Source organism: Lontra canadensis, unplaced genomic scaffold (genome assembly GCF_010015895.1).
Source record: "Lontra canadensis isolate GAN:19392208 unplaced genomic scaffold, GSC_riverotter_1.0 scaffold5, whole genome shotgun sequence".
In the NCBI taxonomy this organism is placed as follows: domain Eukaryota; kingdom Metazoa; phylum Chordata; class Mammalia; order Carnivora; family Mustelidae; genus Lontra; species Lontra canadensis.
Genome location: NW_022630999.1, coordinates 33371990 through 33386776, shown reverse-complemented (window position 1 = coordinate 33386776; position 14787 = coordinate 33371990). Strand labels below are relative to the sequence as shown.

The 14787-nt window shown below is 40.3% G+C and overlaps 1 protein-coding gene across 1 annotated transcript in view; it reads right to left on the bottom strand.

Moving 5' to 3' along the window:
* The window catches only part of DOCK2 (dedicator of cytokinesis 2), a 408294-nt gene that overhangs the window by 320025 nt on the left and 73482 nt on the right, over window positions 1-14787 (bottom strand). Inside the window, 2 exon segments of the mRNA XM_032851775.1 lie at window positions 13238-13372; window positions 14226-14326. Of these exon segments, the coding sequence (XP_032707666.1) occupies window positions 13238-13372; window positions 14226-14326 (236 nt within the window).

Below are 14787 nucleotides of genomic sequence, written 5' to 3'. Positions count from 1 at the left end.
GAGGAGAAATTAGAGGATTTTAAGAATGTGAGCACCCAGATCAGGTTTGAACTGTGGGAAGATCATTCTAAGTGCAGTAAAGTTTTAAAGACTTCCATTTCTGACAGTGTGGTGGACAAAACACCCTGGAAAACCTCTCAGTGAAAACGACTACCAAAGCTGGATTTCCAAAATGAGTTGCTAAACTATCAGGAAAGTAAAAGTAAAGAAACGACAGAGTAGAAACACCAAGCAAAAGGGAGATTCTGGGTACTTAGAGAGTAATAAAGTCAGCTTCTGCCCCCAAGGCATTTGCTCAGCCTTAGCATCCTTACACTTCCATGTGGGTGGCTGCTTGGGGAACAGAAGAAATGAGATCAGTCCTAGGGCCCACTTATTGGAGACCCTTGCATAACGCTGGTATCCCAGATTGTTCTGCCTTCTTAAAAAGGAGGGTGAAAAGTAAATCTATTGCATGAAGGAGAGCAATGAGGAAACTACCCAGTCCTCAGGGCTGGATAGAAAAGGAGCAGTTTTCCATTGAGATTTCTGAACCACGAACCAGTCCTCACACGGATTTTGTTTTGTTCATGCTTTTGTTTATTTGGTCTTGTTTTTCCATATTCATGTCCTTGCCTGGATCCACAAAGAGAAAATTTGACTTAAAGCGTTCTCCATTTTCTTTGGAGGAGAACAAAAACTTTATTTCAAGACTAAAGATATGTAACAACTGCTAAGGTTCTAAATAAAGTTAGCTTTAAAAAATAATAATAACAACAAAATGCCCAGGAATCATGGTCATCCAAAATGGAGACAGCAGAAGTAGACCCACAAAGACTCACCCTACTGGAATTATAAAGAATTATAATTCAAAGAATACAAAATCTCATATTTAATATGCTTCAAAATAGAAAAAGAATGCTTTAAAATATGATTAAGAAACAAAAGTGATAAAAATGAAAGATTTATATTTGAGTAAGAAGTAATAGAATCTCTGAAAATAATCCAATACTTAAAATTAAAAACTCAGCCAATGAGTTAAATGGCATATTAGACATAGCTAAGAGAGAAATTGGTAAGCTGAAAGATAGGTTTAAAGACATTAGTCAGAACGCACCAAACCAAAACAAAACAGAAGATAGAAATAATGAGAGCTTATGAGACATGGAGAGTGTGAGGTCTAACATACATTAGTTGACATTTCACAATCCTAGTATAATATTTAAGAGGGAAGTAACAGTGTCTTCTAAAATCCTTCTATTACTCACTGTAAAGATATTAACTTGAGATTTGATTAAGTATGTATGATAGAATACCTAAATAGCCACTATAGGACTGGATATAAAATGTAACTTTCAAATTAGTAAAAAGAAAAAAAGCAAGTGAGAAAATTGAAAGCAATTCAAAAGGAAAAAAGAAAAAAAGAAAAAGAAAAGGACAGAAAAATTAGAATGATGGGGAGGGTTCCCAGCTAAGATGGTAGAAATAAATTCAAAATATCAGTGATCACAATAAAATCTAATACTGCTTTATGATTAACATTGTTATCAAATTAGTAATAGGATGGGGCTTCATAAAACTGATAAAAAGGCATCTAATTTTTTTAAAGCCAATACATAATATATATCACTATTTTACTTAACACTGACTTAGAATCCTAGCCAATGCTGTCAAATAGAGAGAAAGAACTAGGATTAGAAAGGGAGAAACAAAACTTTCCATACTTACAGATGTTTTAACTATCTACTTAGGAAATTCAAAAGACTCCGCAGCAAATAGATGATAGGAGGACAAGGACAGAAACAGCCAGACCAATAGAGAAAGTAACACAGTACTGCAGGTATGAGATGATGAGAACTTTGATTAGGAAGTTGGTAGGGAAAATGGAAAGACATGGACTAATTGGAGAGACATTTGGGAAGGGAAGGTTGAGACTTGAATGTAGATTATGTGGGAAGAAACAAAAAATGAAGTGTCACAAAAATCTTTTTTTTTTTTTTCCCTTGTGCAACATGCTAGATTATAGATCAGTGTGACAAGGGACATCATGAGTTTGTGTCTGGATATGCTAACTTTGAATTGCCTTTGAGATATGAAAGAGGGAGACAGCAAGTAAATGACTGGACACAGAGGTGTGGACTTCAGTGAAAAGGTCTGGATGGATGTCTGGGTTATCTGCATAGCAGTGAGAACTAAAGCACCAGGTTTCATTCATTCACCTAGGAGAGGAATTGAGTAAAAGGAGGTGCAGACCTCTTCAGGACCTCTGAAGGATCTGAGAAGTATGAGGAATACAAAAAGTGTTCTGTGTTGTAGAAGCCAAGAAACAGCATTTTGGGAGAGACAGGTAAGCAGCAACAAGATGCAGTGGTTCATGCTATTTGGGATATCCTTAATTGTTGACATAATAGCACTATCTGTGGCTTAGTCACAAAATATATTTGATTATAGGAAAGCTCTTCATTTATATCACCCCTATAGTACCCAAGACTGGTGGTTCTTCCCTCCCCCCAGAATGCTCATCTGACAGAAAATCAGGATTAAGGATACTATTTAGCTCAGCAAATTCTGATTTGGAAGAACATTCCTCTGAGAAGTTCACCTGTGTGTGAGGGTGCGTCTATACATACTGCACTCCAATGATCAAACTGAATGCCTTTGTATTATCTGTAATGTGGGTCTTCAGACTCATGCATTAACAGATAATTGAGAAGGCACTCTAATAATGTACTTTAAAAAATTATCCAAAATTGCAAACCAAAAATTCATGGTGGCTGAAACATATATGGCTTTAAAAAGTTGTGAATGTTGTAATTATAAGATAATGGTGTTTAGCAGAGTTGAGAGATTACAGGAGAAACTAAAGGGGCTCCCCAATGATCTGGAACGCAGGCTGTGTCTGTCCCCAGTCTAATTAGAGAGTGGGCAGCAGCTATCACGTGTGTCTTACAGGAGGCAGTCAAAGAGGCTAGTGGGAGTAAAAAACACATACTTTTTAAATTTTAAATACAGAATTACTATACTCCAAAACACATAGGCTTTTCAGGACAATATGCACTCTGTTTGAGTTCAGAGCCCTTCACTCCTATCAGGGCTGCGTAAGGAACACTGGAATGAAGAATTCTATCCCTTCCCACCAATGGCACAGTTTATGTGCCATTAATCTGTCATGACTCCCTGCATGGGCCACCTCTAAATGCAACCTCAGTGCCCTCATCAACACAAGTCCAGGCAGCTATCACCAAGCCATCCGGTGACACATGCCACCAGCCTTTCCCACCAGCTGAGTTTCCATGCACTACCTGGAATGCTAGCATTTCAGCTAAAATGCCTGCAGAGACCTTGGGTACACACTGAGAATAAATCCTGCAGGGCGGGCTCGCCAGGTCTCTCCGTGTCCATCTTCCTCTTATTCTCCCTTTTGTTCACTATCCTTCAACCACTCTAGTCTTCTCTAACTTTGCAGAAAAGTTCCAGCTCTTTCTTATTCAAGAATACTTGCTCAGAGTTTTCCTCCGTGAAGGACCCTTCTTTCTATCCCTTGGTGGCTAGTTCATTAGCATCCTTCATATCTCACTTGAAAAGTCACTTCTTCAGAACCCACCTAATAAATAACACCATGAGGTAATCTAATCAACATTAGATGAAGAAACAAAGCCAGAGGTTAGGTCATGTGCCCAAGGTTACACAGGTCGTCACTAGGATTCTTCACCACTATGCTCTACTATGTATCTCAACTACTTGCTTATTTCCTTTACTGGCATTATTATGGTTTGTAATGACTTGGTGTATTTGTTTGCTTTTTTTGTTTTGTTTGGTTTGGTTTTTTGTCTCCCCCCGGAACTATACAAGGGCAGAATGAGGGCTGGGCTACCTCTGTCTTTTTATTGCAGTAATCTAGGCTAGAACTTGGCCAAATAGTAAGCCTCAAAAATATTTATTTAATGAATCCGTGAACTGGATTGAATTGAATTAATGGGTCTTTGAGGTCGGCTGCATTAGAAGAGTAGATCTGAGAGACAGAGAGACTAGTTTGGAGACATGAAGGGTAGTGACCATATATGCCTCATAATTAAGTCCTCTTTAATTTTCCATCCACCCCAAAGACACAAAAAGCCACAAGCCCCAGAACTGAGCAATATATTATTTCCTATTAAGGAAACAAATTCTACTTTGAGGTGATGCTGCCTCAAATGCATTTAAAGGGTTTCACCAAGTATGCCTAGTCACCCAGGTTCAGTTCAGCATCCCTGACAATAATGGTAGCTTGGTGAATTTCACCCCTCTGGCAAACTAGACCCTTCATTATCTTGCATGTTCATATTTAGTTACAGGGGATTTGCAAACACATTTCCTAAATCTACATATTTATTCGGTAAATTGATCTCTCACCCAAGTCATTCTCTGAGGAACCGCCAGCTTCAGCATTTGACAGAAACAGCCATTTTTTTTTTTTTTTTTTTGCACAAAGGCAAGAATTGTGCCAGCATGCGAGCTTCTAGATGTTTCACAAGGAGTTAACAAGAAAAAGAAATTGTCTACTGCTTCAACCTAGAAGAATGAATATCTCGTGTCATCCGTGGCTTTTCTCTTAACTATCTACAGCATAGATAGTCTTGTTCTGCAAAATTAAGCCATTTAAAGGGACAATGGAAGCAGACAGCCAGTGTCTTACACTTTGCAGTGAGTGAAGGGTGAATACACCACCTTATAGGAAACAGTTTCTTCAGCCTCTGAAGGGTCAGCTGGGGGAAGCCAAACTAGGATTACACCCTGGCAAAGGACAGTCCACACTGTAGGTAATTCACATGAAGATGATGGGAAATCGATAGCACCTCAAAGCCCTGATCCCTCTGCCTCTTTAGGGTCTTCAACTGGATATTAGGAAAGATGCTAAGCTCTGGGGAAGGGCTGGCTAAGAAAACAAATACCTCCTCACAGCAAAATATCTTGCCTCTGATCAGCTTGCAGTCCCCATGACTTTGCTGTAGCACGTTGACATTGCTGACACTTCCCTCTTTGAAATGTTCTCTTTTCTGGCTCCTGGATTGCCAGTCTTCCTGCTTCCCCTCCTACATCCCTGATCAGCCTTCCCTGGGACTCCCTCCTCACCTAGCCTTTCAACATGCTAATCTCCTGGGTTTCATCCTGAGTTTTATAGCATTGTTCACTTTGTGCTACAGCTTCAAATACCTCTTTGCATCAATTTCCACCAAGACTATATTTCTATTCTTTACTCTCTTGAACTTTAGATTTGTATCTAACTACCTGCTATACATTTCCATCAGGCTATGCCAATAAACATCTCAAATTTTACCAAAACACATCATCTTCCCCCAAAACTTCTCCTCCCCGCTATTCATCATGTTGATGAATAATGTCAAATCAGATGGGTTACAAAGTTGAACCTCAGATCAGCTCATCTGTTGGCCGTCTCCAACAGCTTCACTCCCACCCACATTCCATCCTGCCATTTATACACCTTATCTTCTTCCTCTCCTTCTCCAGCCCTACTAAGACTGCCTTAGCTCAAATCTTCTTGCCTGGATTACTGCAACAGCTTCATGATTAACGTCCTGCCTCCCTTCCTCTACACCTTCTACATACTCACCTTTGTTCTTCAGTGATCTTTCTTTTTAAAACATGACTCTAAATCATGCAGATCCCTTGCTTGCTGGCTGGCTGGCTTGCTTTAATTATTTATTTATTTATGAGAGAGAGAGAGAGAGAGAGAGAGAGAGAGAAAGAGAGAAAGAGTGCACTCATGAGAAAGACAGGGGGAGATGGAGGGAATCTTAAGCAGACTCCATGCCCAGCATGGAGCCCAACGTGGGGCATGATCCCATGACCCTGAGATCATGACCGGAGCGAAAACCAAAAGTCAGACATTTAACTGACTGAGCCCCCCAGGCACCCTTGTAGATCCCCTGCTTTAAAAATTCAATGACTCTCACTGCCAAAAACAGGATTTGGAAACTGCTCCATGAGAAAATGAAAAGTAAGCATGATTCTCAACAGATGCTTATTTATTTATAAATTATATCCAAGTATTATTCTAAGTCAATTATTTATAAAGTTTAATTTCTTCCTCTTGGAACAAAATAAAGGAATTTTCATCTTTTTACCTGATCCCAATGGATGAGTCTGTGCACCTGTTGGGGTGCTTACCCTGTGCTCTGAGGACTGACGGCAGCATTTATGCCACCCTCCCCTGGCGGAGAGGATGACGTCACACTCCTCAGTTTGGCATGCAAGTTGTTCACTGTCCAGCTTCAAACTACCTCACTAGCTGCATTGTCCCCACTCTTCCACAGCCATACCTTCACCCACTAGCCACTCTTTTCCACAAATGTGCCGCTCACAGGCATAGCACAGCACAAGGAACCTGGGCTCCGATGTCACACCCCTCCCTGCCAATGTCAAGCTGTGTGGCCTACAGTTACTTTCTCTATCTTTCTGGGCTTCCATTTCCTCTTCTGTCAAACAAACATCATAGTATCTATACTTCCCAGGGTTGCTGGGAGTATGAAGTGAGGCAGAGTAAAAAAGTGATCCATGGCCAAGCACAGCGGAGAGGCTTCATAAATGGTCCTCAGGAGTGGTAGGAGTAATTGGACATCGTAGTCCCTGTGTTGTTCCCTCTACTTGGACTCTGCGACTCTTCTCTCTTTCAATGTTTAGTTTGAAGCATCACCTCCTCTGAGAAGAATTACGGATCCTCCCAAGGTGGAGTGTGTCATTTAAACCTGTTTGCTCCCTGAGCCTCAGTGGCATCATGTCATGGATCATTGCTTATTCCAGGGAATTGTGATTGATTGCTGGGAAGCATAAGCAGCATGCCCTCCTGTGTTACTGCTACTTGAGGAAGCCTTAGTTATTAATTCCAGAGTCCCCGGCACTTAAAGTGCCTAGTGCATAATAGGTGCTCAATAAATGTTTACTAATATTTCTATATGCAAAGGGAAAAGAGGGCTATTTAAAATGCAAGCACATGAACAATTTCATATCACAATGATGGCTACTTACTTCATGGTTTACAAAGCTTTTCTACATATGTTTGTAATAAACAAGCTGTTAGCTCCCCCCTCAACACTGTAGCAACTCATAAAATAGATAATAAATTAAAGAGAAGTAACTGTTTGACAATATCCCTTTGATGACAGTTTTCTCTTCCACTCTGATCTGATGCCAAGTTAATGTTATCATAAAATAATTCTATTAACTGCAATTGTGCAGTTTACTGAGCCATTACTGTCATCAAAAAGTGAAATTATATTCAAAACCAAAAACAGAGGCTTACATAGGAATAAATGGCATTAACATGCAAACAAATTATAGCCGGGAGAAACAGGAATAGCAATGTGACGGGCATCCCAGCCCATGCTCAGCATAAACAGATGATTACATTTAAATATTTATTCATACATGAACAATGAAAACAAATCACACTGGCAAGTGCCTTGGAGTTAAATTCATATTTGTTTAAAAAGGCAGAGGCTTATGTATTCCCTCTGACTGCAGGTTACATTGGGCTTGCCCGAGCTTTGTTCAGACAGTCTTACTGCCTAACATATGCATGACCAGGAGGGTAAACTAGTATATAATATTTACATAAGAAGAAACTGAGCTGGTGGGAGGGCGAGGTAGAGGCTGAGAGGGGAGACAGACAGAATAAAGCAAAATGCAAAATAAAATGCAAAAGAGAACATCAGAGACTATCTGATCACCTGATGCTGAAGGTGAGCACAGAAAGGCCAAGATGCCTGCCCCTGGATGAAGTGAACCAGACTGGGGGGGTGTCCGCCGGGGGTGTGAGCCACGCTTCTTGGCTACCTGTGTTGATGGAGTGGAAGCCTCAGTACAGGTATATGGCACTATGCACACCATGGCCATCCTTCCTGGCTCCTAGGTGAGGGTTGGGGAGCAGGAGGTTGAGTTACCTGGGTGAGTTACCTGGGCTGGCCCTGTGTCAGCTCTTCTTTCTTCACTCCTTGAAAGAATATGAGGATCAAGTCATGTTTGCCTGGATAGCTTTGCCATAATTGCAAGGACTCCTTTCCTGATAACTTCTGCTCTAAGTCATCTTTATTTTTACTGAAGTCCTACTGTGCTTAGGGATGATAGCACCTAAACTCAAGGAGCCTTGTGCTTCTCTGCAGCCCTGACAGTACCCAGAAAGTCAATCCTTCCATGAGGAGCTGTTCTCACTTAGGATAGGTCCCCATCATAGCCAACCACATTTTATACTTGCATGGTCCTCCAAAAGTTCTGGTTCTTCAATTCAATCATCAGATGAGGCAGAATGTGCAGCCCTACTCTGCTAATTCTTACCTGTGTGACCTGTAAGTGCGAGTCAAAGTCTCAGCTTCCCTATCTATGAAAGGGGGACAGGAAGGGTGTCCCGTTTCACACTGAACAAGTGTCAATACCTGCCCCGTGCTGTTCTCAGTACAAAACAAAGACAGGAGATTGGGAGCTGACATTCTAGCAGGGAGATGACAGTAAACAAAAGCATAATTAATTACCATCTGATACGTTAACATCTGATTAGTTCTATGTGGAAGGGGAGAAAAGATCAAAAACAGAGTGAAAGGGAGGGGAATCAGAAGTTGCAGTTTTCAACAGGGAGAAAAGGAGACATTTAAGTGAGGATATGGAAGAGGACAGGGAGTGAACAAGCAGATATGAGGGGAAAGGCGCCTGGGCCCTAAGTCAGGACTGAGCCACGGAAAGGAGACCTGTATGGCCGGCATGGAGTGAGTGAGGACTCAGATGAGATAAAGTGGGGACAGGAGGCTTTCCATTGGGTTTTTATGAAGACTAATGGAGATAATAAGTGAAATGCACTTAGCAGGTAATAATCACCATGGCTGTGGCTGCTTGCTCTGTGACAGGCACTGTGCTAAGTGCCTGACATCCATTAGCTCATTCAGTCTGCACCACAGCCCAAAAGGGTTTTTACATCCTTGCTTGTTTTATACATAAGGAAACCGAGCTTGAGGCAGGCTACATAATCTGCCTAAGGTCATAAACATTAGTAAATGGCAGTGGTAGGATCTTAGTGCGAAATTCAAACCTAAGTAGCCAGCTCCATAGATTGTGCCTTTAACCACTGAGCTGACTGCCTCTCATAAGCAAAGGGGATGGGAATGAGGGAGATGAAGGAGGAATATGTGCGTGGAAGGGCAGCCCCAGGAGAATGGGAGCACACGGAGAAGGAGGAGGAAGCAAGCAGTGAATAAGCAGGTCCTTAACAAGAGCAGGAGGCATAATGCAAAAGCAAAGACAGGCAGCACAAGCAGGGAGCAGAGAGCTCAGTGCATGGCTGCTTGGGCCCAAGGGGCCTGACCACACACACAGCAGACACAAACAGGGGTCAGTCAATGGGCCAGCAATAGACGGGGAATTCAGGGAGCCATAAAAGTCCCTACATTGTGATCCTCAAAAAGCAGACACCTGGTAAACATAACACTTCCTCCTTAAAAACAAACACACATACAAGCAAACAAAAACAACAAGAAAGGGTTAGGATTGCATGAACTCTAAGCCAAATTTTGAGCATGGATCAAGACACCATTTATTAATTTAAATCTGAGTTTTTTAAATAAAAACCCTTCCTGTCTTGCCTAGGTAAAAACACGATACCAAGTAACATTTGTTACATTTATGAAATTAAGTACCAGATACTACATGGATAACTTTGTAGGTATAGTCTCATTTCATCATCAAAATACTAAGAATTGGTTTATCCCCATTTAGGGATGAGAAAATTGAGGCTCAGACAGGTCAGGTCACTCAGTAAGCTGGGCACAGGGACAAACATATGACTCCCTCCCAGGTCTGTCTAGTGTGACACTGACCATCACTGAACCAACATGCACCAACACAACATGAACGTAATCACTGCTCCCCATTTGCCCCTGTACTTTAGCCTATGGAAGCACTAGGATTTATAAGGAACATAGACAAGTGGGAACAAATCCCACTCTAGCACCATGTTCTGGATTTCTTCTCTTTTAGAGAGCCATCCTTACAGAAGGGCTGCAGCGTCATTTCTAATGTGCCTGGCCAGCAGGAAGGAAAGCTTTTTAGTGCGCATATTGTGCAATTTGGGGAAACACAGTCTTCTCTGGACTGAGTAATTCCACAGCTCAGAAATGTTGGGGATCAGCTCAGCTGGTTGTTTGAGCTTCAGGATAAAAGGAGCTGCAAGGAATTTTATAAAAAAGCTCAGTGCCTAGAAGATAATCACTTCAGCTCTTTCTGACTGTTTCTCACTATGCTTTATACCTCCCAGAAGCTTAGTCATTCCAGAAAAACCTAATGGATGATGGTCATATTGATGGCTACTGAACATCTTTTGGACACACTTCCTACAATTTAGGAATTTCCCATATTTTTAAGCCTGCCTCCCATGGCAAAAGCTTGAACCTGCTCTGCCAGCTTCCATTGCTACTATGGCACAGATGGATGCCCAAAGGCACCTACCCCAGATTTTGACTCAGGAGCCAGTGACATAAAGAGAGGGAAAAAGGAAATCACATTATTGGGCTATGTGATAGAAATAAATAATCCTTAAAAAATTCTATCTTTCTCAACTTTTCTTCCTCCCTTACCCAACTGCATCCTGCATATTTATATAGGATAATCCTTTAACCCTCGCAAGCACTCATGTGCAGAATGTGCAAAGAAAAATGGCAAGGGAACAGCTAATGGGAGCTAGATCAGCTGAGTTATGCACAGGAGGAAAGAAGACAAAGAAATAACAGGAAACAGGAACACAATACCAGACACAATAAGTCCCCAAAGCAATAATTATATTATGATTTCCCACCAGCTGGCTTATAAATTTCAAACCTTCTATTTTCTAGTCTCCCAAGTAAAAGGCCTTCCTAGTATGGGGAAATACCTCCATTGCTTCCCCGATGTCCTTGATGCTGTACTAAGAGCAAAACCATTGATAAAGTTTCTAAAATGAACAAGACAAAGGAAAACCGCCTTCCCTCAGCATGGGGTCTTAGACTTTCCTTGCAGGTTAGCCTATACTTTGTTCATGCAAAAGGATTCAAGATTAGGCCTGGATTATCTTAGAGACATCTCTTCTGACCAGAGGTATCCCTTATCCCCCAAAATGCACTTTGTCCAATAGGTATTTCATGAGTATCAATGATGTTCTATATGCTATGCTGGGGATACAGCAAGAAATAACAGACCACCCCACTCCTTAAGTAGCCAAAAGTCACTTGGAGTTCCAGCAACACCAGATTTACACTGAATGAAGAGCTAGAGATTCTGCAGGATGACTTGTCTTGAGGCAGAGAAGAAGACAAATGTGCAAATGCCCTTTCCTCCAGTAGAGGGAAGAGACAAAGACTAAGAGAGACAAGACAGGAAGAAAAGAAGAGAGGGAAGGAAGAAGGGAGGAGGGAAGAAAGGAAGGAAGGAAGAAAAGAAGGGAGGGAGAAAAGAAGGGAGCTGGGAAGGAGAAACAATAAAATAAACCAAAAGAAAAAGGGGGCAGAAGGTATGATAAATGAAGAATATACGTTCTTCTTGTAAACCTAAAGTCCTCACTTGCAATATGAGATAACATATCTTTGCCTATTAATCTGGAATTATAATGTTTGAATCCTTGAACTCCTCCAAGAAACTCAACCCTTAGAAAGACCCATTTGTTTTCAAATAATTGACAAGTATCTCTCAAACATGGAAAAATACCCCTAAGACTTTAATACACAGTCTCTACTTTGAGTAACTGGCAAGTGAGAGGAAACAGACACTTCACTTTAAGAATAAGGGTTGGTGGAGGGAGGTGGATGGGGCATGGGCTAGATGGATGATGAATATTATTAAGAAGGGCACTTGTTATGATGAGCACTGGGTGTTGTATGTAAGTGATGAACCACTGAATTCTACTCCAGAAACGAATATTATACCGTATAAAACTGCCTAAAATTTAATTAAAAATAAATTACTTAAATTTAATTAAAAAAATAAAATAAAATAAAAAGTTTTAAGTTAAAAAAAAAAGAATAATGAACATGACATATGTTATGTGACAAGGTTCAAGACATTCAACTTTTCCAATTCTCACCTGAAATCTGAAAGAATGTTTTCAGAGAATCTAAAATGATTCATATTTCAGATGCCTTGTCAACTATGAAAATTTGTAGCCCATCCATTGTCATGGTCAAAATGATGACTACAGATTTCTACTTTCTTTTGGGAAACCATCTCTCCAACTAAATAAGTCAATACTGTAAGTGGCTGACCCAGCCCATGGCTCCAGAGGTGCACATGAAACCACTGCACATTCATTTTCTTGGTCAGACTGTTTAAAACTATAGCACATTACCCTTAGCAGAGGACCCAGAGGCAAGATCTAGGGATACCCTGGTGGCATTGAATATCTGGATCCAGTCATACCTGAGGCCAACTATGTTCTGGATTTTTAAAAAATGTGAAATAAAAGTCCTACTCTCTCTAATAAATCAGTTTGAGTTGAATGTTCTTCATTTGCATTGATGAGAATCCAGGCAGTACATTCTCTGTAAGTTTTCCTTATTTCCCATCACACACAACTAATCTGATCATATACACAATCATAACCAATTGCCTGCCTAACTTTGCCTTATAGCCAGGATGAACATAAATTATTCTTTTGCACGTTGCATTTGAATGCCTTTATCTCCGAAGCCCTTCAAAAATAAACAAACAAAAAAAAAAAAAAAAAAACCAACAGCTAACCTCTGTAACACTGCTCATCAAACATCAAATCTCTTAGGTGTTCTAACATGTCAGCTCAATTATTGGCTACTAGGATCTCAAGGACAGACAGATCAACTGCAAATACCAGCTCATCTGTCATGCACAACCTCCTAGAGCCAAATAACTGTCAAAGTCCCTAAGTTCTGCTCTCTCCACTCCCAGCACCTCTAACACTGAAGATTCCTGGAAAGTTTTCTATCTCAAATCAAATGAAGAATGATAGATGAAATACAGAAGAGCCTCAAATCACAAATCAAGTTCATTGGATGAAGCATAACTCTATAACATGTTAAGATTTATTTTTTTGCCTGAATGAGCTTAGAGGGAACAATTATAACCTATTCATAACTCTCCATGTTGGATTTTTAAGTTGTTTTTGATCAATGGCTGGTTGTAATTTTATAAAAGAATCTCTCCGATGACACAAATACTGTTATATCCTGGAGGAACTGCGGAACTAATCAATCACTCTTACATAACAAGCACTCACTGTGAAAATAATGTCCTCGACCGAACAATGAACTTGAACACATATTCCAAAGCTTTCAGGGTTCTTAGGATCGGCTCACATTGCTCCCCTCTGCTGGAGGTATCCAAGTAAGTCTTCAGCACCGTCATCAATTTCCTGAATAAGGGATTATGTTTTCAAAATACATCTCTTTCCAGCCCACAGCATGGTCATTAATTTGCTCTATAAATTATAAATTATTCAATCAAAGGTTAAAGGTGGTGGAATAGCTAAGCTTACCAACTCATTTGCAGCCATAAAAATAACTCTGCTTAAAAATATATATATATATTTAATACAGGGGAGTGAATAAGTATTTCCTACCCATAGAAAACCATCAAAGAAAAAACTAGTGAGGAAAAAAACAATCTTTTGATTAGGAAAACTAGTCACAATCAGGATATGAGTGGGAATAATGGTGGGGAGAATGCTCTTTTTAACTTTTGCTTCCTACAGAAAATATTCTAATAATATTATGGAATTCCCTTGCTGAGAAATTTTCCATGTTTCTTCATTACCAGCAAGGCAAACTGCAAATTATTCGGCCCAGCTTTCAAGACCCCTTTACTAACTGGCTTCTCCCAACCTCTCCAGTATCATCCCCATCTGTAACCATCATCCCCTGTACCCAAGCTATAATGGGTACTATACTTGGCCTGTGTTTTCTCCTTCCTAGCCTTTGAATCCCAGTGTCTACCACAAGTAGCTATTCAATAAATGATAGCTGACTGATTGACTGAATGAATTAATGTTTTCCTGTACTTCTACCACAATAAAATATTCATTCTAACCTATGGGTTTGCATATTTTTTTTAATCCAGATAACCCAGCATGGATGGAGTTTTATCAGTAAAGGGAGAATTCACACTGCCTGGTGCAAAAGGAAAATACTCAAGTTCCTTGTGCCCTAGGCATCCTGGTAGGGCAAGTTGGGGGTGCACAAGAAATCCCTATATGTACAGTAACTTACTTGTAAGCCAAGGTGGCACTGAAATGCTGTTGAATGTAAGCTTCCAGAACGGTATTGAAATGCTGGAATTTCCGGTCAGCAATGAGTCCTATTATGTAGATCTGAGGAAGATTCAAGGAATCAGTGTTTAGGGGTCAGACCCAAGGCAGGAAGCCATACTCACATGGCATAACTGAACCTCCAGCAAAATGATTTTGCTCAGAAATTAGCTCATGAATATATTGTTAGTAGTCTCATTAATGTAGTCTCTTCTAAAAAGCATTCCATGAAACATGCTACAGGGTATCATAGGATAAAAGAGTTTCATGGTCATGTAAGTTTGACAAATCTCAGGATATCATTGTTAAGCTGCCTTCTTTACAGCAGAGTTCTTAGAGTCTTTAACATATTTACATCCATTGTGAATCTCTAAGAGGGTCATACAATGTCCAACACTTCCCTGAGAGTTATTTAATCAAAGGATTTTTTTGTTAAAAAGTTTCTTTCTTGAGGGCTAGCTTTTAAGAAGACCTTCTGGGAAGCACTGGATTAAGTCATGGTTGTCTCCAAGTAATCTCTTTAA